The 23,614-nt window shown below is 42.8% G+C and overlaps 1 protein-coding gene across 2 annotated transcripts; it reads left to right on the top strand.

The window, feature by feature from the left end:
- Positions 1-9,613: 9,613 nt before the first annotated feature.
- Positions 9,614-22,500, top strand: cln6b (CLN6 transmembrane ER protein b). 2 transcript variants are annotated; one of them, XM_046324539.1, is made up of 8 exons: positions 9,614-10,148; positions 14,013-14,127; positions 14,536-14,634; positions 17,063-17,251; positions 17,777-17,832; positions 19,024-19,146; positions 20,180-20,308; positions 20,547-22,500. In XM_046324539.1, exons 1-8 carry the CDS (start codon positions 10,087-10,089, stop codon positions 20,668-20,670), a joined length of 897 nt encoding a protein of 298 aa, XP_046180495.1. In that variant the 5' UTR covers positions 9,614-10,086; the 3' UTR covers positions 20,671-22,500. The 2 variants fall into 2 exon arrangements, with proteins under 2 accessions (XP_046180495.1, XP_046180412.1); XM_046324456.1 differs by having other exon boundaries at positions 20,520-22,500.
- The last annotated feature ends 1,114 nt before the right edge of the window (positions 22,501-23,614 follow it).

Raw genomic sequence — 23,614 nt, 5'->3', positions numbered from 1 at the left:
TATTCATGATGAATGACAAATAATTGTCTAAACAGTAACAGTGATTCATATTTGTTCATATTTAAGTGACATCTGTATTTCATTCGTTTTTTTTAACGTTACAATGTCAAATACATTCCTAATGCAAATCACACAATATATTGCCTTATAAGGACAAATATAGTTTAAGGGCAATGTAAAGGTGGGGTGGGGAGAACTCAGTAGGGTCTGTTGAATATATAGCCTATATGGTGTCATTTAATGGGGCTCTGAATAATATGGAGTGTTGCTGGTCTTTTAATGTGGCAAAACCACTTAAAATGGGGTGCCTGTGTCCTCATTTATAACCGTTGGTAAATGTAACACTAAATAGATGTGTACACCATTTCTGAAAAGACTGCACACCCACCAAAATGTTGAGATTTATAAACTTGGCACGTGGCATACATACGCATGTTTCCCCTTATAAATTATAAATAACATCTTCCGTAAAACTATGTGTGTGTGTTCGAACATTATATAACTCCACCTGAAAAACGCCCATCATTCACCTTTTATGGTGACTATAACGCCCTTATTTGCTGTATACTTTGGTACTGGAATAAGGCAAGACAGCATCTAAAGGAAAAAACAATGAATTGTGAACTTGATCAAATGTCTTTGGAGGTGTTCTCAGAATGATTTATTTTGCAGTGACATTTGCTTTATCTGTCCATTTCTGAAATAGAAAAACAATTGTTGTGGATATTTTGAATGCAATAGTCTTGCATTCACTTTTCCCCAAACCTAAATATGCTGAAATCTGAAATATTGTCTTCTAATAAAAAAGAAGAAAACTACAAGTAGGCCAACTTAGAGTGGTAGCCTAAACAATTCAATAGGCACAACAGTCTGTTCACCTGTTAAATTCTACTGTATGTTAGAAAACTGTGCTTCCTGTCAGATACATAGAGCAATAACTTTAAATTATAATAATCTATCTAATAGGACCAATTAAATGAGAGATGCACATGTTAATTTGTTTTGTATGGCTACTTCAGGAATATGAACTAAACTGTCTCAACATGGCTAGAAAAGGTGAAGAATTTATTCTGTTTATCACGACTCAGGATAAGACCAAGATGCAAACAGTTCGAATAACAGATGTTTATTATAAAACAGGGGACAGGCAAACGACAGGTCAAGGGCAGGCATAGGTCGGTAGTCCAGGGCAGAGTCCGTAAGGTACCGAGTGGCAGGCAGGCTAAGGGGTGGCAGAGGTCAGTAAATCCAGGGCAGTGGCAAAATGTACAAAAAAGTAGGCAGGCTCATGGTCAGGGCAGGCAGAATGATCAAAACAGGCATAACTAGAAAACAGGGGCTCAAGAAAACAGGAGTACAAAAACATGCTAGTAGACTTGACGAGACAAGACGAATTAGCAAAAGACAAACAGAGAACACAGGTATAAATGCACAGGGGATAATGGGCTACCGAGTGGTGCAGCGGTCTAAGGCACTGTATCTCAGTGCAAGAGGTGTCAGTATAGTACCTAGTATAGTACCTAGTTTGAATCCAGGCTGTGTCACATCAGGCCGTGATTGGGAGTTCCATAATGTGGCGCACAATTGGCCCAACGGTGTCTGGGTTTGGCCGGAGTAGGCCGTCACTGTAAATAAGAATTTGTTCTTAACTGACTTGCCTAGTTAAATAAACATTAAATAAAATTAAAATGGGGAAGATGGGCGACATCTGGAGGGGGCTGAAGACAAGCACAAAGAAAGGTGAAACAGAACATGGTGTGATGCAGTAATGGTTGTGATATATGTATTATGTTTAGAAATGAAATATTGTCTTCCCGAGAAATTGGACATTACAGTATTAGGTGTAGCCTACAAACGTCAATGGAAAAGGTGAACCGTCTTTTCTACCGTTAATCTGCGCTTTGGATCGGATTGGATAGAACAAAATACTTCTCATTAAATGAGAGATGGGACAAATGGTACCCTATACACACTTGTTGTAGGCCTATAGGCTATTCCGCAACACGAGTAGCCTATGAAACCATCACAGTTTGAAAAGATTAGGAATGTTTTATTTTAGAATGCAAAGATAAGAAGAAGAAAAAATGTCAGTCATCACTAATGGAAAATGTTTGCATATTGTTGTTATTTAGTTAGGCTACATGTTTTCTTTGCTATGAATAATTGTGACATACTGTATATTCACCATTTGCACAAGGCTACCACTTTTGCCTTCTTGCAATGCAATACTTCAACAACTAGAAACTGTGCATATGCATTGTCTAAAGTTTGCAGGAGGATAAGCACATTCTCATTTATAAATGGCAACTTGTGTACGTATGTTTTGGGGCATATTTTGTGCATATTCAACATTTAAAAATGAGTTCCCTGGACAATATTTTGTACAATTAGAGCACTGTACAGGAAAAACAATTATTTGTGCCGATGTGGGGTATGGAGTACTCTGTCGGATCTGGATCATGGAATAAAATAAAATATATATATATTTTTTTTTATGTCCCCCACATTATTAGAATATAAATAAATATGTGTCTATAACCTGTATTTATTGTTAATATGAAAATGTTTTGTCCAAACACTAATAATGATACAACAATTCATATGTTTTCAAATTTAGGGTCGGCAGGTAGCCTAGTGGTTGGAGCGTTGGACCAGTAACTGCAAGGTTGCTAGATCAAATCCCTGAGCTGACAAGATAAAAATCTGTTGTTCTGCCTCAGAACAAGGCTGTCATTGTAAATAATAATTTATTCTCAACTGCCTTGCCTATTTAAATAAAGGAAAAATATTTAATCAACATAATGATCACAGTGTTCGACATAACAGAACCGAATGTAATAGCATGATATAATGTTACTGGAAGACAAAAACACCAACAGATTTTTCTCTCATGTGGCCAAAATTCAAAAGTGCACGTCACCAGGTAAAATACACAGAGGCTATGCTATAGTTTAACACAATCTTCTCAAAAAAAAAGAGTTCACTGTACTTCATTCAAAACAACGCTGTAGGCTACTTCGAAACATATATGTATAACTCAAGAAGATCTAAATGCATATCCCCATGAAACGGTCGTCACCAGCTTCTATACCCAGAAAGTCCGAAACCACACCAATTTCTAAAAGGTATCTTCTTCAAATTTGATTTAAAACATAATCCTAACCGTTTTACTAACCTTAAACGCCACTGCTAACCTTATTCCTGACCTACAATTAAATTGTGTAGCCAATCTCGACTTTGTGACTGTGGAATCTGACTTTATGTCTGTGGAATCTGACTTTGTGACTGGGGAATCTGACTTTGTGACTGTGGAATCTTACTCTGTGGCTGTGGAATCTGACTTTGTGACTGTGGAATCGGACTTTGTGACTGTGGAATCTGAATTTGTGGCTATGGAATCTGACTTTGTGACTGTGGAATCGGACTTTGTGACTGTGGAATCTGAATTTGTGGCTATGGAATCTGACTTTGTGACCGTGGAATCTGATATAGTGGCTATAGAAGCTAGCGGAAACCCCTTCTAACTGATTGAGACCAAATGGTTGACATGCAGATGTTGCACCGACCTTTCACCGGTAAAACTTCAAGAATTATTATTCACGTTTGAATGCGGTAGTTTTTTTTGTCTTACAGTAACGTTATACAATGCTATTATAGTCGGTACTGTTATGTAGAATACTATCATTATGTGATCTTGCAGACATTGATTCAGCTTTCATCAAACTTGAATATACGAGCATAATTTGCCCGAGTAGCCTGTCTCTACGCATAGTAGAGAATATACACATGCTGAAGGTATTCACATGCGCAGGTGATATTTAGTACAGAAAACTGAAGGTCCCGGAAAAGTCAGATCCGCAGTGACATACATTATTTTATTAATGTTTTTTGTGTGTTTAAAATAAAATACTATCACATTACAAATGTAGTGATAACAGACTGCATTTGAAACTTCACGCACTGTAAAACTTTTGGATGACTTATTAAATAATTGTATCGTAAGAGTGGGTATGCTTGTGCATTAATAAGCACACCAAAGACAGCATTAACGATAAGTAATCAAATTAAGATGGCACTTCTAAAAGCCTATTTCACACCATAGCCTGTTGAATTTGATAAATTACTTTTTCAAAATGAATTCATTAATTAAGTATGGATCCCAATTATCTGCTGCCAAGGAATCAGCTATTCTTCATGGGGTCCAGCAAAATTAAGGCAGTTATACAATTTAAAAAACATTACAACATATTCACAACAGATTTCACAACACACCACGTGTGTGCCCCCAGACCCCTACTCCACTACCACATATCTACAACACAAAATCCATGTGTACGTGTGTATAGTGTGTATGTTATCATGTGTGTATGCATGTGTCTGTGCCTGTGTTTGTGTTGCTTCACAGTTTCCGCTGTACCATAAGGTTTATTTATATCTGTTTTTTAAATATCATTTTACTGCTTGCATGAGTTACTTGATGTGGAATAGAGTTCCATGTAGTCATGGCTCTATGTAGTACTGTGTGCCTCCAATAGTCTGTTCTGGACTTGGGGTGTCACGAATCCCGTTTCCTGAGTCTGTTTTTTGCCTGTGTTCTGTCCTGGAGTGTTTTTTCCGGCGTCCTGGAACGCACCCTGTCTGGTTGCCGGGCAATGTAGCCAGTTGGGAGTTCTGATTACCCGCACCTGTATCCCATCAGCTATCTGCACACCTGGTCCTGATCATCATCTCTCCTCTTCATAAGCCCGGACCTGACATCCTTTCCCTGCCGGATCGTTAGCCATGAACAGTATGTTGTGCCATAGTATCAGCCTCAAGTTGGACAGAATTTGTTTTGTTGTTTTTTTACGTATTGCTTGCCTTAAACTTACCTCCGTTTGTTCTGTCTTCAGTTACTCACCCGGATCATTTACCCCATTCCCACCTGGTTGTCGGAGGATTCCGCTACCCCATTGGATCCACCTATTTACTCCCATCAACTCACCACCGCTGCCCGCTACGCCACCTGGATATATCTACCCATTCACATTCACTTGTAAATAAATACTCACCTTCTTCCTACTCTCCTTGTCCTGGTCTGCTTCTGGGTTCGATTTTGAAAAAAACGTGACATGGGGACTGTGAAGCGACCTCTGGTGGCATGTCTTATGGGGTACGCATGGGTGTCAGAGCTGTGTGCCAGTAGTTCAAACAGACACCTCGGTGCATTCAACATGTCACCTCTTACAAATACAAGTAGTGATGAAGTCAATCTCTCCTCCACTTTGAGCCAGGAGAGATTGACATATTCATTTTACATCTCTGTGTACATCCAAAGTGTTACATCTGCACCTGCCACACCCTCTACTGCTCATCCTGTCTCCCCTCCCCCAGTGCTCTCTTTCTGTGTGATTGTGGGTGGAGACAGGTGTGCTGGAGGTAGAGCAGATCCCCACCAGTTGCAACCTGTTCCATAATCAAGACCTCTACAAATACTCAGCCCTGCCACTTCCACTCTGCCAGATCTTAACCTCACTGTCAGTCTGCGGTTTTAGACGTTTGTTCCTGCATAGATACTGTTTTCGTGTTGTGCCTGTTTTCCCTTGCCCGACGCTGTATTCTTCTCTGCTACAGTTCTGTCCGCTCTGACTCTGGTCCTGTCTGGTTGACGATGTCAACCTCTGAGCTTGCAAAGCCTTTTTAGTACAATGTTCACTAGTATACGAGCAACAGCCCTTCGCTTACGCTAGCGAGCGGGCCAAGATTTTCTTCCTGATCGGCAGCCTCTGTGGAACAGCGCTTTCCTGGGCCACACGGTGTGGGAGAGACAGTCCCCAATCTGCTCCTCCTACTTCAGCTTCACAAAGGAGATGAGGAGAGTCTTTGACCACCGTGTCTGCGGTAAGGATGCCGCTAAGCGACTCCTGTCCGTCAAGGCAATCGAGTTTCGCACCCTCGCCACTGAGAGTGGCTGGAATGAGGAGGCCCTTCAGGGAGCATTTCAGTAAGCTCTCACTGAGACCATCAAGGACGAGTTGGTGTCCAGGGATGAGCTAGATGGACTCGAGGAGCTCATCTCTCTTGCCATCTGCATCGACAGCTGTCTCATTGAGCGTCGGAGGGAGAGGGCAGGTAGGGTTGCATGCCCCATCACGACATCTGCTTCTTTGCTTGGTTCTCCTCTGACTGCCTCCCTTCCCAAGTCTCTTCCAGAACCTGAACCCATGCCACTCGGCCGGGCCCGTCTCTCTCCTGAAGAGAGGCAGCGGCGAATCATCACTAGGAGCTGCCTATACTGTGGTCAGGTTGGTCACTTTGTCTCCACTCGTTCCCTGCGGCCAGCAAAAGGTATATTGTAACCAAATCGCCAGCCCATCTCCCCTTGCTAGACGGCACCCTTGTGTGGCAGAGCCAGGCTTTTCCTCTGCCTGCGCTTATCTGCGCTTGACTCGGGCACCGACGAGAGTTTTCTGACCTCTTTCTCCCCTCTCTCTCCACATGAAATCTCGCGTCTTGTGACGGCCGGCCGCCCAACAACCTGCACGCTTGACCCTATCCCCTCCTCTCTTCTCCAGACCATTTCCGGAGACCTTCTCCCTTACCTCACCTCGCTCATCAACTCATCCCTGACCGCTGGCTACGTCCCTTCCGTCTTCAAGAGAGCGAGAGTTGCACCCCTTCTGAAAAAACCTACACTCGATCCCTCCGATGTCAACAACTACAGACCAGTATCCCTTCTTTCTTTTATATATATATATATATATATATATATATATATATATATGCCATTTAGCAGACGCTTTTATCCAAAGCGACTTACAGTCATGTGTGCATACATTCTACGTATGGGTGGTCCTGGGGATCGAACCCACTACCCTGGCGTTACAAGCGCCATGCTCTACCAACTGAGCTACACTCTTGAACATGCCGTCCTTGGCCAGCTCTCCCGCTATCTCTCTCAGAATGACCTTCTTGATCCAAATCAGTCAGGTTTCAAGACTAGTCATTCAACTGAGACTGCTCTTCTCTGTATCACGGAGGCGCTCCGCACCGCTAAAGCTAACTCTCTCTCCTCTGCTCTCATCCTTCTAGACCTATCGGCTGCCTTCGATACTGTGAACCATCAGATCCTCCTCTCCACCCTCTCCGAGTTGGGCATCTCCGGCGCGGCCCACGCTTGGATTGCGTCCTACCTGACAGGTCGCTCCTACCAGGTGGCGTGGCGAGAATCTGTCTCCTCACCACGCACTCTCACCACTGGTGTCCCCCAGGGCTCTGTTCTAGGCCCTCTCCTATTCTCGCTATACACCAAGTCACTTGGCTCTGTCATAACCTCACATGGTTTCTCCTATCATTGCTATGCAGACGACACACAATTAATCTTCTCCTTTCCCCCTTCTGATGACCAGGTGGCGAATCGCATCTCTGCATGTCTGGCAGACATATCAGTGTGGATGACGGATCACCACCTCAAGCTGAACCTCGGCAAGACGGAGCTGCTCTTCCTCCCGGGGAAGGACTGCCCGTTCCATGATCTCGCCATCATGGTTGACAACTCCATTGTGTCCTCCTCCCAGAGCGCTAAGAACCTTGGCGTGATCCTGGACAACACCCTGTCGTTCTCAACTAACATCAAGGCGGTGGCCCGTTCCTGTAGGTTCATGCTCTACAACATCCGCAGAGTACGACCCTGCCTCACACAGGAAGCGGCGCAGGTCCTAATCCAGGCACTTGTCATCTCCCGTCTGGATTACTGCAACTCGCTGTTGGCTGGGCTCCCTGCCTGTGCCATTAAACCCCTACAACTCATCCAGAACGCCGCAGCCCGTCTGGTGTTCAACCTTCCCAAGTTCTCTCACGTCACCCCGCTCCTCCACTCTCTCCACTGGCTTCCAGTTGAAGCTCGCATCCGCTACAAGACCATGGTGCTTGCCTACGGAGCTGTGAGGGGAACGGCACCTCAGTACCTCCAGGCTCTGATCAGGCCCTACACCCAAACAAGGGCACTGCGTTCATCCACCTCTGGCCTGCTCGCCTCCCTACCACTGAGGAAGTACAGTTCCCGCTCAGCCCAGTCAAAATAGTTCGCTGCTCTGGCCCCCCAATGGTGGAACAAACTCCCTCACGACGCCAGGACAGCGGAGTCAATCACCACCTTCCGGAGACACCTGAAACCCCACCTCTTTAAGGAATACCTAGGATAGGATAAAGTAATCCTTCTCACCCCCCCCCGCCCTTTAAGATTTAGATGCACTATTGTAAAGTGACTGTTCCACTGGATGTCATAAGGTGAATGCACCAATTTGTAAGTCGCTCTGGATAAGAGCATCTGCTAAATGACTTAAATGTAAATGTAAATGTAATTCCATGCTTCCTGTCTTTCCTGGGTTATATTATTGCACAGGGATGGTTACGTATGGATCCCGCCAAGGTCAGGGCAGTCAGAGTAGCCTGCACCCTTAAACCTGAAGCACTTTCAGCATTTCCTGGGGTTTGCACATTTTTATAGATGATTCATCCGCAACCCCAGCCGTCTGGCAGCACCTCTCACCGCAACCTCCACTCCGTTCCACTGGACCCCTGAGGCAGAGGCAGCTTTCCTGGAACTCAAATGCCGCTTCACTTCCGCTCCGATCCTCACCAAGCCAGACCGAGAACTCCAGTTCACCGTGGAGGTGGATGCCTACGACACCGGGGTAGGTGCTGTTCTGTCTCCACGTTCCTCCCTGTGATCAGAAGCTCCACCCATGTGTATTCCTTTCCTGTAAGCTCTCATCTGCAGAGAAATGATGACATTAGTAACTGGGAACCCATGGCAGTGAAGCTAGCTCTTGAGGAATGGCGTCACTGGCTGGAGGGTTCTATTCTCCCCTTCATCGTGTGGACGGACCACAAACCTGTCCTTCACTGGAAATGGTTAAAAACAAAACTTCTTAGCAAAAAGCAATTTCTCAAGCAATACATTTACTAGGACTGTCTGGGAGTGGTCTGAGTGAATGCTAGCTGTTATTGGCAGAGGTTTGGTACTGTCTTTCTTATTGATGTAGCCCAGCGGTTAGCATGTCGGGCCAGTAATCGGTAAAGTTTGCTAGTTCAAATCCCCAAGCTGACAAGGAACCGTCTATCCATCTGCCCTTGAACAAGGCACTTCACCTTTATTGCTCCAGTGTTGCTGTCAATAATGGCTGATCCATGACCCCACTCTCCGAGGGTGTCTCAGGAGGAGTGGGTTATGCAAAAAAAAACATTTCCAATTGTAAATGTGTGAAACAGAACGACTATAAGCACCCACAATTTGACCTTAATATCATGAATGTCCCATTCACAGCCTGGATTCCACTACTCCCTTTATAGTATAATCAGTATAATAGAGATGATATAGATATTATAATAATGCAGAGATAAGAGGTATAACAGAGATCATTTTACTGATCATTCTTGTACATGAGGGCACCTTGGTTTGATGGGAGCCGGCTATATATGTGTACCGGGCCGGCCTAAATTGCATCCTATCTGCTCTACTCTGCCAAAATCAGAGATTATGCCCCTGACAAAAAGGGGATGGGGGAAACAGATTAACGGTTAATCTGCAGGCTACTGAACCATTTCATTTCAATATCCCTTTAGACTCACACAGACTCATAGAACTGAAACACGCATTTCAAAATAGATTCACTCAGCCGAACTGTGTGATAATATTTCAGAACTCTCTTCAAGACACGGGTTAGACTTTGAGGGCAATAACAGCCTGTGTCAACTAATGCTGAGGAGAGGAACATTGTGTAAACTACTGGAGAGTGTGGGACTCCCATCTCGTCCAAGGCTATTATGTTACAGATTGTCACTGAGCCTGTCAATCTCTATTGTTGCGTTCACTTTGCAAGGAGAGCAGCGGTGAGCGAAAGAAGAGGTTTTGAGGTCGGCATTGTTATTCGGATCGTTGACTAGTCAATTATTCAACACAGATCTACAAATGGCTATTTCCTTTGTGAAATCTTATTTTAGCAACTAGTTCCTTGGGCCAAGTTTAAAGGGACCGGTGGCTGCCAAGTCGGGTCTGAAAGAAGTGATATCGAGGAGAATCTTCATGGTTCTGTTGGAAGGGGGATGCACGCGTCGATGCGGAAACGGCAGAGCTATGCTATGCAGTCGTCAACTTTTCTCGCTAGGTTTGAAAAACAACTTTTTAATATAGCATTTGAAAACCGTAATTTAAATAGCCATACCTAACCAACTCATATCCAATTGAATTGTCTGCCGTTTACTGGCCTTCCCTACCTTTCATATGCATGACCCCCTCACACCTTAAATGTTAATGTCAACATTACGATTATTAACAATTCCATAAGTAGACATATTAAAGCCTAATCATCACCATGTATCTGTAAATAATGCCATACAGTGCACTCTTAAAAAGTTAGAACCAATTAAGGTTCTTGAGAGCGATGCCATAATGGAACCATTTTAGGGTCTCTGAAGAACCATTACACGTGATGGTTCGTTAAAGAATCATACAAAAATCCCAAACCAGAAATGTTTTGGCCCTCCAGGACCAGATTTGAATAGCCCTGCTGTCAGGTTTTAAGCCTTATTTGCATATTTCCCAGGGTGCCTTTTGAGTGAATGTTAGTTACCAGTACCACCCATGACTGTTTGCTAGTGACAGAGATATGGTTGTTGCATTCATTCATTTTCAGTCCTGTGGCCTTCACCAAGTGAGAGCCTAACTGAATATGTTGTTATTCATTTTATTATTTTAAGGGTCTGATTCTGCTCAGCGATAAGCACATGTAAATTAAAAACAATTCTCCTTTTATGCACTTTTCTCTATGGGTATTCTGACCTTGAACCTAAGCATGAGGATAGCATGCTATTCACCCGCTATTCGTTTGGGGTGGAAATCAAATAAATTAATGTCGGGTGGAGGTTTGTCTACAGATACACCATATTCTGACCTGGACTTAATTCACTAATAATTCCACCACTTTAAGCGCAAGGAAACCATGAATAAGGTCTAGCGAATCTACCGGTTCCAAGTGGAAAAAGCATCTACTGTATTTTTTACAATAGAAATAACACAATTCTCCATGTACTGTAATTTAGAACTTGACTGTCTTAATGTATTAATGATAGGCTACCCCGACATTCTCTGTTTCCTACTTATATCACGTTAGATATTAGCCACTATCAATATCAGCCATCAGTAGGCCTAATAACCACGCATATTCAACTGCCAATGTACTGTTAGTCTCCTTCAGTTGGTATAGCCTACATTATCATTTAATATAATTACATTGTTTAGTTTACCTTCATTTGCTTCCTTTGTAAACACTGTCATGGCCGCGTGGTTGTTGCTGAGGATCATTATTAACAGTTGATAATATTTAAAAAAGACAGGGAGGCTAATTAAATCGTTAAGGAGCGGAGATCCAAGCCTTAAGCATTAACAGTTTTAACCCGACACATGGCGCAATATTTGACTGTGTCATCACGCAGTTCCATGGTTAGTGGAGGCAATAGATCAGGGTATAGCCTACTTTTGTAACCTATTCGCCCTACTATAATTCTAATCTTCCAACATTACCATGGGTTGAAGAACTGAATGTGGCAAATTTACGAATTAATAAAACCACCCTTTCCATTCTTTCGTGCTTAAATGCTTCCCTAAACTTAAATAATCTGAATTTTTAGATTTAAAAAAAAATCTACCAATTGGTGATGAAACAGAGACGAATATGCATACTTGGCTTTCTTTCATTGATGCCTAATATTATGAACCCGTTCTCTCGATTATATTCAAATCTGTCGATGAAATTCAAACTTAAAGGTACACCATATTTAAAGGGATGGCTTAAGATAAATGTACTGAAAACCCTACTGAATAAAATCTCCACGAGATAATCTGTTGGCCGGCAAGTGGGAGGGTTTTCTGTGGTTGAATTAAATTTATTCAGAGTGTGCAAGGTACCCGCACCTTCAGAGGGCATTATAAGGTAAGGTTGAATACCAAATACTGTGACGTGCAAAGGAAAGGCGAGTGTAAGAAAGCTGGAATCGGGTCCTAAGACAATAAAATGTATATTTCATATTTATTTTGCGGACATAATTTTACCCTAATACAATGGCCTAAAACTCATAGTTTACAGGCCACATCGGGCCTGCAAGTTACGTTATGCTGGCTTGCAAAGTGATTGTAATTCATATTGGCATCCAGCCAGAGTGGGGATATCCAACATTTTAGAATTTTTATTCACCCACAACCTGCATTCAGAAGGTTTGCAAGGTTGGAAAAACTAAGATATGAGACTACCTTAAACATCTAACTGGAACAACCATTTCAGTAACGGGTGCAATACGACCAAGTAGGAGATTGGAATAGTTTAGAAAAATGTATGAAACAAGATATTGAAACAAACAATTCTTAGAATCAACCTGCAATAGAGCATGCTGGGAAATATAGTTAATGATGGGTCTGGTTTTGGTTAAACTCTGGTGTCAATAACCAGAGTTTAACCAAAACCACACCCATCATTATCATATTTCCCTGGGGTTATTTTACACTGAGTGTAAATTTAACTCCTGAATCAACACTAGAAATGTTACACTGAAAAATCAACACAAGTTGACACTGGCCAATTTTCTGGGTGATATGAAAGTGACACATCTGCAGGCTTCCATACATTTCAAGAACCTTTTAGAATTATGAAGAATCGTAGATGCCATGTCAAGAACCCCACACTTCACAAATGTTGTTTTATGGGGCAAGAGTTCTCCAAGGAACCTTAAGAGCTGAGGAATAACCATTTAAGAACCTTTCTTTTTGTATGTGTATTATCATACATTATCTAACCAAGGTATAGTTCCCCTATTGTGCATGCTGCAAGTAAGTGCTCAAATGCCCATTACCAGGCGTTTCCTTTCCTTCTGTGGGATTAACAGGGTCAGTCCCCATGAGTCAATGTGTCACATTAGTCTGAAATATAGCCCACAGAAAGGTGATACTATGGCCTGCCAAGTGCAGCTGCTGCCTCTCCTCTCTTAGCTCCACTCAGGAGTACTGACCTTATGAAACCAGCGTGCAGGAGGAGCTTGTTCTGTCGGGATTTGAAAGAGACAAATCGGATGAGATTAGAGTTGATTCTCCAGGCCGTGCCAGGATTGGGAAAGGGAAGAGGTCCTCTCTGCCACAGGATCAGGACAGGCACTCATTTGTCACCCCAACCACTGCTGATGCTCCACATAGTGTGCACAGAGGCTCCCATAATCCGACTTCCAACACAGGCAGCTGAATGGAGGCTAAGGCCAAATGTTGTTCTGCTAGGGAATGTGTGGAGCCAGCAGTGGATCTCTCTCTCTCTCTCAACTGCATGTGTCTTGTTTAATGACCAAATAAAGACAAACTTGAGAGAGATGACAGCAGCGTTGTTGTTTTGTTCTTTTGTTGGCCTTGTTAATGTTGGGGCCAGGAGGAACAGCTGGGATTCAAAAGTGCCAGAAGATGGTCTGATGTGTAAAGCCTGTGCAGACCTACTGCTTAAGACTGTAGAGGAGGCATGCCACCCAACCCTGTGTATCCACCGTCAGGACTCTGTCTTTGAACACACATATCTCCTTTCCAACAACTGACTCTGCCTGTTGAGGTTCCTACTCTTTCAATGCTGTCTCTTTTATTTATTTAACTAGGCAAGTAGGTTAAGAACAAAATTATTTATTTTCAATGACAGCCTAGAAACAGCAGGTTAACTGCCTGTTCATGGGTAGAACGACAGATTCATACCTTGTCAGCTCAGGGGCTTGAACTTGCAACCTTCCGGTTTCTAGTCCAGCTCTCTAACCACTAGGCCACCCTGCCGCCCCTGCTGCTTTGAACTATACATACTTTGTTTAACCAACAAAAACATATTAGGGACATAATGCACCCTGCAGAGAGTAAAGCCTTGCTTCAGGCTTATTATTGATGTCAATGCAAAGTCGGCGCACATAATCCTTTTAACTTTAATAATGAGCTTATTTGTCCTCCTAACACACAACAGGCATGGGTCCAGAGACATGGACTCATCTCTGCTGAAGCCCAAGTTCCACCTGGACCTGTGGGTCAGTTTCACCATCCAGAACTGGCTGCTGGACTTCGGGAGGCCCATTGTCATGGTGAGTGAAATAAAAAATAAAAAGTATTATTGACTTGAATGGCAATGTCCGGTCTAGTAATTCTATTTATATGACTACAACTCAATTGATTGTCAGAGGTTGTGCAGTAGCACTTTCATAATATGGCCTATTCCATCTTAAACGTCCAGACTGGTTCTAAAACAGTATCTGGTCACAATGAGTGGTGTATGGTAACTTTGACACACAAAAAAAGAACTACAGGTACCTAGTATCAAACGTCAAGTAATGGTGCTTTTTTCAACAACACCCCAGAAACCACAGTAATTATTAGGTCATTGTAACAATTACCATACTACCATGTCGTTTCTGAGTATATTCAATGCTTATTACATGTCCCTGTTGTGTATTGTTTTCCCCTCCTCTAACTGATACACTGTATCTCTTCAGATCATCCTCCCTCTAGAGTGGTTCCCCCTGAACAGACCCAGTGCTGGGGACTACTTCCACATGGCTTACAACATCATCACACCCTTCCTGCTTCTCAAGGTAACCAATCACAGAGACAGGGTGGTGTTCATTAGACACACCATAGCGATACGTTTCAAAACTGGTACAAAAACCAGTGTTTCTTGTTGGACAAGTCCGGGTAGTACATTCCTGTTCTAGTTAGTTTTCTTCCTCTTGGTGCCTAATGAACACAAGGCACGACAACCCAGTTGAATGCTACATGATGAGGGCACGCTGCTGTCCCTCCAACATTGGCTTCTCTGCAGGCACTCTGGCAGTTTATAAGGGACACTTTGAAGGCATTGACATTAACTTGCTAAAGCAGATGCCAGCTCCACTCAGCCAGGCCAGTAAGGGGAAGGTCAGACGGTCGTTTACTCGTTAAATGGAACATCACGCTCTCTGTAGCCAATGTGTGTAAGACCTTTAAACAGGTCAACATTCACAAGGCCGCAGGGCCAGACGGATTACCAGGATGTGCACTCAGAGCATGCGCTGACCAACTGGTAAGGTAAGTGTCTTCACTGACATTTTCAAACTCTCCCTGACTGAGTCTGTAATAGCTACATGTTTCAAGCACCATATTCCCTGTGCCCAAGAACGCCAAGGTAATTTGCCTAAATGACTACCGACCCGTAGCACTCATGTCTGAGACATGAAGTGCTTTGAAAGGCTGGTCATGGCTCACATAAACACCCTCATCTGAGAAACCGTAGACCCACCCAAAGTTGCATACCGCCCCAAAAGATCCACACATGACACAATCTCTATTTCATTCCACATGGCCCTTTTTTTCATTTTTTAACCTTTATTTAACTAGGCAAGTCAGTTAAGAACAAATTCTTATTTTCAATGACGGCTTAGGAACAGTGGGTTAACTGCCTGTTCAGAGGCAGAACGACAGATTTGTACCTTGTCAGCTCGGGGATATCGAACTTGGAACCTTTCGGTTACTAGTCCAACGCTCTAACCACTAGGCTACCCCGCCGCCTAATCAAAAGGAACACCTACGTGGGAATGCTGTTCATTGACTACAGTTCAGCATTCAACACCATAGTGCCCTCAAAGCTCATCACTATGCTAAGGACTCTGGGACTAAACACCTCCATCTACAACTGGATCCTGGACTTCCTGACGGGCCACCCCCAGGTGGTAAGGGTAGGCAACAACACATCTGCCACCTCAGAGGGATGCATGCTCAGTCCTGTACTCCCTGTTTACCCATGACTGTGTGGCCAAGAACGACTCCAACACCATCATTAAGTTAGCCGACGACATAACAGTGGTAGGCCTGATCGCCGACAATGATGAGACAGCCTATAGGGAGGAGGTCAGAAACCTGGCAGTGTAGTGCCAGATCAACAACCTCTCCCTCAACGTGATCAAGACAAAGGAGCTTATTTGTGGATTACAGGAAAAAAAGGGCCGAGCACATCAACGGGGCTGTAGTGGACCGGGTCAAGAGCTGGTGTTAACATCACCAACAAACTATTATGGTCCAAACACACCAAGACAGTCATGAAGAGGGCAAGACAATGTCTATTCCCCCTCAGGAGGGCAAGACAACTGTTCCCCTTCAGAAGATTTGGCATGGGTCCTCAGTTCCTCAAAAAGTTCTTCAGCTGCACAATCGATGACTGGTTGCATCAACACCTGGTATGGTAACCGCTCGGCATCCGACCGCATGGCGTTACAAAGGGTAGTGCGAACGGCCCAGTTCATCACTGGGGCCAAGCTTCCTGCCATCCAGGACCTCTATACCTGGCGGTGTCAGAGGAAGGCCCTAAAAATTGTCAGACTCCAGCCACCCTAGTCATAGACTGTTCTCTCTGCTACCACATGGCAAGCGGTACTGGAGTGCCAAGTCTGGGACCAAAAAGCACCTGAATAGCTTCAACCCTCAAGCCACAAGACTGCTGAACACTTAATCAAATGGCTACTCTGATTATTTTTATTGACCCCCTTTTTTGTAATGCTGCTGCTACTCGCTGTTTATTATCTATGCATAGTCACTTTACCCGTACCTACATTACATGTGTATATATGACCTCAGTTACCTCGACTAACCCGTACTCCCGCACATTGACTTGGTACCGGTACCCCCTGTAAAATATATAGCCTCGTTATTGTTATTTTACTGTGTTAATTTTTTTGTTGCTTTAGTTTATATAGCAAATATTTTCTTACTCTGTATTGATGGTTAAGGGCTTGTAAGTAAGGATTTCACTGTAAGGTCTAGCTAGACCTGTTGTATTCAGCGCATGAGACAAATACAATTTGATTTGTCCTGTCAAAGATAAAACCCATTCACACGTTGGAATGAGGAAGCTGAAAGATCATAGCTGTCAAGTTGAACAGAGAACATAACCTTTATGTCCCTGCTGGCCTGCCATCTCCAACTAACCCCCCTGTTGAAATTGTTCCCAGAAGGAATTTCACTGCCCAATTCTCTCCCATCCCTCTCTAGTTGATCGAGCGTAGCCCCAAGACCCTGCCCCACGCCGCCGTGTACCTGTGCATCATCACCTTTGTGATGGGTGCCAGCATTCACCTGGTGGGTGACTCCATTAACCATCGCCTCCTGTTGAGTGGTTACCAGCTCCACTTGTCTGTCAGAGAGAACCCCATCATCAAGAACCTCCAGCCTGCCTCTCTGGTACTCCACCATGACACCCTCTATACCTCTCTCATACTCAGGAGCACTTGTCTTGACCAGCGGGCAAGCTGGTTTTAATTACATCTTTACAACCAGTTTAAGGCTTATGTGGAATTTTGTAATTTCAATCAGTTTTTCCAGGATGTTATTACAAGGTTGTAACAAAGTCATTTCATACAGTTTTGCCGTAAACCGCTGGGTGGAGAAAATGAGTGTCCTCCCCACCCTTACCCCACACAATAACAAACCAGTATCTGCCTACTACATTGTGCATAGTCAATAACACTGTGAAAGCTGAATGTAAAAGCTGTGAAAGTCAAGGACTGCCATACTCCGCTGAATACTGTGTGTAACTGCTATACTTATACTGTGTGTAACTTTTTACATTGTTTTTGCTTATTGGATAGGCTTCTTTTTGTTTAAAGACCAAACATGAAATTGTAGTACTCATTAGCATGATTTGATTGGATTCTATTTTGGTAACAGCAGAAATGCTATACCTTTACTGTCCTCTTCTTCCCACAGATAGATTCCTTTGAGCTACTTTACTATTATGATGAAAAGCTTGGCCATTCCATGTGGTAAGGAGCATGTTTGCTCAAAACTACACTAGCGTTCAAAAGTTTGGGGTCACTTAGATGTGTCCTTGTTTTTGAAAGAAGAGCACATTCATTGTCCATTAAAATAACATCAACTTGATCACAAATACAGTGTAGACATTGTTAATGTTGTAAATGGCTATTGTAGCTGGAAACGGCATATTTTGTTATGGAATATCTTCATAGGCGTACAGAGGGCCCTTATCAGCAAACATCACTCCGGTGTTCCAATGGCACGGTGTGTTAGCTAATCCAAGTTGATCATTTTAAAAGGCTAATTGATCATTAGAAAACCCTTTTGTAATTATGTTAGCACAGCTGAAAACTGTTGTTCTGATTAAAGAAGCAATAAAACTGGCTTTCTTTAGACTAGTTGAGTATCTGGAGCATCAGCTTTTGTGGGTTCAATCACAGGCTCAAAATGGCCAGAAACAAAACTTTCTTCTGAAACTCAGTCTATTCTTGTTCTATTCCATGCGAGAAATTGCCAAGAAACGGAAGATATTGTACAACGCTGTGTACTACTCCCTTTACAGAACAGCACAAACTGGCTCTAATCAGAATAGAAAAAGGAGTGAGAGGCCCCGGTGCACAACTGAGCAAGAGGACAAGAACATTAGAGTGTCGAGTTTAAGAAACAGACACCTCACAAGTCCTCAACTGGCAGCTTCATTAAATAGTACCCGCAAAACACCAGTCTCAATGTCAACAGTGAAGAGGTGACTCTGGGATGCTGGCCTTATTCCTTAAGAAATCAGCCGTTTCCAGCTACAATAGTCATTTACAACCTTAACAATGTCTACACTGTATTTCTAATCAATTTGATGTTATTTTAATGGACAAAAAATGTGATTTTTCTTTCAAAAACAAGGATATTTCTAAGTGACCCCAAACTTTTGAACAGTAGTGTATCTTTACTTTACTGTACTGTACTGAATGACTGAATCAGATGAAAAAGGTAATTTCACCTTGCCCATAGCTATAGATGAATTTATACCATTCAAACTGTGAATGTCATATGAGATTACATCGACGTGAAGACTGTCATAGATACATTGACATGATGTGCAGTGTTTGCAGCTTACCAGCATTTTAATCACTTTCAATTATTTAATCTTCCCTGGGAAAAACACAACATGATTGAAAATGTGCCTTTTTTCTTCTCTTCCACAGGTATGTTCCCTTCTTCCTCATCCTCTTCCTCTACTTCACTGGTTGCTTCACACACATCAAGGAGGAGAAGAGGATGCCGCTCGCTGCTTGGTTTCTTCTCGCTCCCAGCGCCGTCTACTATTGGTCAGCCTCTTTAGTGACACATCATACTATCACAGCCTGTAATGCTAGAATGTTTGTTTTCTTTCTGTCCGAATCCACTGTGATTGAACACAATGACTTAGCCCTGGGCAAAGGGCAGGACACGTCAGTGTATCGTGTGTGTTTGTGAGGGAGGGAGGGAGGGAGGGAGGGAGGGAGGGAGGGAGGGAGGGAGGGAGGGAGGGATGCACCGTACGTTCTGATTCCAATGGGCTCTTGTCCATTATTCACCACAGCAAAACTGACTTCCTGAGACTTGCCCTCTATCTGTAGAGGTCTTTTATGGGCTGCGTTCACAAGGTCACACAGGTGGTGCAGAGTTACAGTATTTCCCTTCAGAGGTCTCCTTAATTCTACGAAAATGTAACATGATGGAAGAGTTATCAGGTCAAAAAGGCACTGAATGTTTTTAGGCAACATTTTGAATGGCTTTTTATCCTTTATGTCAACTGTATGGGATGGTTCCGCAGTCACAGTCACAGATTACGCCTAGTCCTCGACTAAAAAGCAAGCTCAGTGGAGAATCTCTATTGAAAGTACTTTTTAGTGCTAGGCTTAATATGTGTTGAGGAAACCTCCCCTATGTGTGAATATGAAATGTAGGAGTTGACAGGAAAGGATTTCATTCATTGTTTCCAAAGTAGTTTGATACTTGGGTCCATTTCAATGAACGAGGCAAAGAGAGAGTATGGCCCGATCCCAAATCGACCTGTAGACTTGTGGAGATCTGAGAGGATTTGACCGGTGTAAGCAATATAATAATAGATCCACCGTGCACTCTGATAGGATAGGTGGAAATGTCCCCATGCTTATATCAATTAAACATTCTCAGATCTCTACAAGTGCATTGATCATAGGGTATCGGTGTCAATTGAGCCAGATACCAAAAAGGCAGCAGCATAAGACCACCTCCTCCATCCAGGTACCTTGACTGTGTCATGGGAGGGGACTTAAGTAACACAATTTTTGTCATCTATCACATGTGCTAAATTGAACACAGCTCTACTCTGTACAGGTACCTGATCACAGAGGGCCAGATCTTCATCCTCTTCATCTTCACCTTCTTCGCCATGACGGCCACAGTGATGCACCAGAAACGTAAAGGCTTTGTCCCTGATAGCAATGGGCTCTTCCTGCTCTACAGGTATAACAATGATACTGTTTCGAATATTGTTTGTTCCTTGTTTTTCTTTAAGAATATTTGGGGCAATTACCCGGACACAGATTAAGCCTATTCCTAGGCTAAAACCCATGGACTAGGACTAGGATTAATCCGTGTCTGAGAAACCACCCCTTTATTTAAAGTGAATTGAGACCTGAGCAAAATGCATTTGAAAATAAACTTGACTTGACAGTTTCTCCATCGCCCTGGGTCTGGTCAGCATCTGGGTGGCTTGTCTCTGGAGCGACCAGGTCCTCCGCAAGAAATACCGCGGGGTCATCTACATACCGGAGCCTTGGGCCTTCTACACTCTGCACATCAGAGACAAGGGGGCATCAGCTTGAGCAAGGCGAATTGCAGAATCGGTAATCTTGATCACATAATGAGTAGCTACTTTGGATGCAGGTGCACAGCAGAGACAATCAGCGTGTTGGATGGAATCAGTTTGAACAAGCGAGGCACAGAATCACTTATCTTGATCACCCATAATATAATGAGTAGCTATCTGGGATGCGAGGTGATTTGCAGATTTTTCCCATTCCGACTGCAATGCAGTCGATCTCCAACACGCGCACACAATCACTAGCTGCTCAAATGACTCACTCTAGTCATGTGTGCTGGGAGGAAAAGAAAGAGGGATAGAGCACGAGTTTACCTACTATGCAACAAAAATACAAAATTAAGAGATGTTGAGGGGTACTGTACTCTTGGGACTGTGTCAAGAACTTGAATTATCTCCGAAGTGAAGTAACTTTTTTTTTTACTAAGGTTTAAGTTACCTAAGATAAATTAACTTGATTGCGTATGCAGATACAGATATGAAATTCCTCCATTGCTTATTTTTACAGAGAACTGATGTGGTGTAATCAATGCAAGCCCTGTTGATTGTGTCATATGTCTCAGAACAGTAGAGCTCAGAACAGTGGAGCTGAGCCAGCACCATCTGGCAACACTGAATGGAGATTGGAGAAACTGAATGTATGATTCTCCTGGGATTCCTGCAGAGATGCTTTTCGATCACACACACTCACCAGGGTTGGGGTCCATTTCATTTTGGTGTCAATGCCATTTCCAGTCAATTCAGGAAGTACACTGATTTTCCTTGTTGAAAAGCTACGGAATAGAATTGACCCAAACTCGGTCACTCACTCTATACCCTTTATCAGGATTGAAAAGATCATTATAGTTTTATCAATGTTCAGAAGCAGATTTGATGTAGTTCCTTGGATGATATGAAGTCATCTTAGCTTTTATTATGATGTGCACCACCAACACTGTGAGGAAATTTTAGCTGACAATGTTTTATTATGGCTTGACTCATTTTAAATATTTTTTCAATGTCTACCTTTATCTTTTCCACCTTGTTTCATACTGTGTTCTTGTAGAATGTAAAGGTACACTCAGCTAAATGACAGCACCAGAGATGAGCGAGATGCAACACTTTGCTCTCACACAGTCACACACAGTATCTGCGCATGTGCACGGATTCAGGTCACACTGTTCACAGTGTGGTAGCCTGGGCACCAAAACTGCCAAAGTTGAGGCTCATCGCTTTTAGTTGTTTGCAGAAATTGACCCACTATACTGTTTCATTTCTGCATCTACATCATATCGCTGAGTCTACCTTTAAGAGAGGAAAATATTGCCTAATTATTTTCCTATATTCCAATATATATATTCTATACTGTCCTTGTCCAAACTGTTGTTGTAGCCTATAAAAAGCCATAAATAATGAATTATGTTTAGTTTGTGTTGTATGCTCACTCACACAAGTACAGATTGTAAGGTCTGAAATGTCCCAATGCGGCAAACTCAAACTGTTAGACATAGCTGTTATTATAACCTGGGTGGTTTGAGCCCTGAATGCTGATTGGCTGACAGCTGTGGTATATCAGAACGTATACCACGGGTATGACAAAACATTTATTGGTAACCAGTTTATAATAGCAATAAGGCAACTCTGGGGTTTGTGGTATATGGCCAATATACCACGGCTAAGGGCTGTATCCAGGCACTCTGCGTTGCGTTGTGCTTAAGAACAGCCCTTAGCCGCAGTATATTGACCATATTCTTTTACGTTGTTTTTCATCTTATCTCCGAATTGAATGTGCACAGCCGGCAAGACTCATTTCCCCCATGGACCGGCTTGTAAATAAAGCATCCACCATTCAGGCTACAATGGCATCAGTTTCCTCCTTAAATCAATTTAATGGCTTGTCTATGGAAAGAAACAGAAAATATGTATACTGTCTTGATAAAACACAATTTTCCACAACTATGCTAGAGTGGCTAATGCTACACAGGGATGTTGCTTACCACATTCAGCCAATGATGTTGCAGCAGTCTGTTTTCACCCCTGGTCTGTTTAAAAAATAAAGGTGGTGCTTACTAGTCAGAAGTTGGATCAAAGATAACCTTGAAAGTTCCATATAAATGCTTTTTTTTTTTTTTTTATCTACAATTATTTTAAATTAGAAATTGAACATAGCAGTGTTTTGGAGGAGTGTGACTGCTATTTCATCTCATGATTTTAATATCTTTGTCCGTATTTGAAAGTCCTCCTTCACAACACATTCAGCAAACTGGAGAAAGAAAATTTGTTTCCCCAACAAAATTGTTACACTTAAGATTCAAATTCGCAAGTATACAACGACACAGCTAAAATATAATTTGACAGTTATGTTTTGCCTTTTAGTCAGTATACTTTCAGTAGGTTAATTGTACATTACTTATACTCTAATACTTACTTTCAAGGCAAAGACCCCACAAGAAGTAACATCTTGTTGGCAAGGTACCACACACCCATCTGGAGATATTACACCACTTCTCTCTTAGGAATGATCTGCACATATATGTTAATAAAAGTACAACATTTTGAAACACTTTCTTGATATAGAGATTTCTTGATATAGAGATTAATAACAGAGGGGAATCTGAGAATACAGGGATTCCAGCAGGGTGTGAGTTGAAGTAGTCAAATCTGGAGCTGACAAAGCTCTGATTTAGCATATTGGGGGATGGTGTGTAGTGTGGAGGAAGAAGCGGAACATTCAGGTTAGGACAGGAATGTAAATGACGTGATCATCTCGGATTATCTAACATCTGAGAATGGGCAGGCATTCCCTCGAAAGAAGAGCATCTTCGTCTGGCTGATTATGTGCTGTCATCCAGGTGGAAATGTCACCTGCATATCTGATGTAGGAAAAGAGATAAGTTGAGTGTCCTGTGAATATGTATATGTACGTGTGTGTGTGTGTGTGGGGGGGGGTGTATTGCCCCCTTGGCATT

The sequence above is a fragment of the Oncorhynchus gorbuscha genome, linkage group LG01, assembly GCF_021184085.1.
Source record: "Oncorhynchus gorbuscha isolate QuinsamMale2020 ecotype Even-year linkage group LG01, OgorEven_v1.0, whole genome shotgun sequence".
NCBI classification, from domain to species: domain Eukaryota; kingdom Metazoa; phylum Chordata; class Actinopteri; order Salmoniformes; family Salmonidae; genus Oncorhynchus; species Oncorhynchus gorbuscha.
Note: the sequence above shows the minus strand (reverse complement) of the source record. Positions and strands in the feature narration are given on the sequence as shown.

What these genes read in the sequence shown, in the direction of transcription:
- cln6b (XM_046324456.1), top strand. Translation starts at nt 10,087, where the DNA reads ATGCACGCGTCGATGCGGAAACGGCAGAGCTATGCTATGCAGTCGTCA. An exon ending in AAGCTTGGCCATTCCATGTG is followed by an intron (nt 17,833 to 19,023) that starts GTAAGGAGCATG and finishes TCTCTTCCACAG; the next exon opens with GTATGTTCCCTTCTTCCTCA. An exon ending in CCCAGCGCCGTCTACTATTG is followed by an intron (nt 19,147 to 20,179) that starts GTCAGCCTCTTT and finishes TACTCTGTACAG; the next exon opens with GTACCTGATCACAGAGGGCC.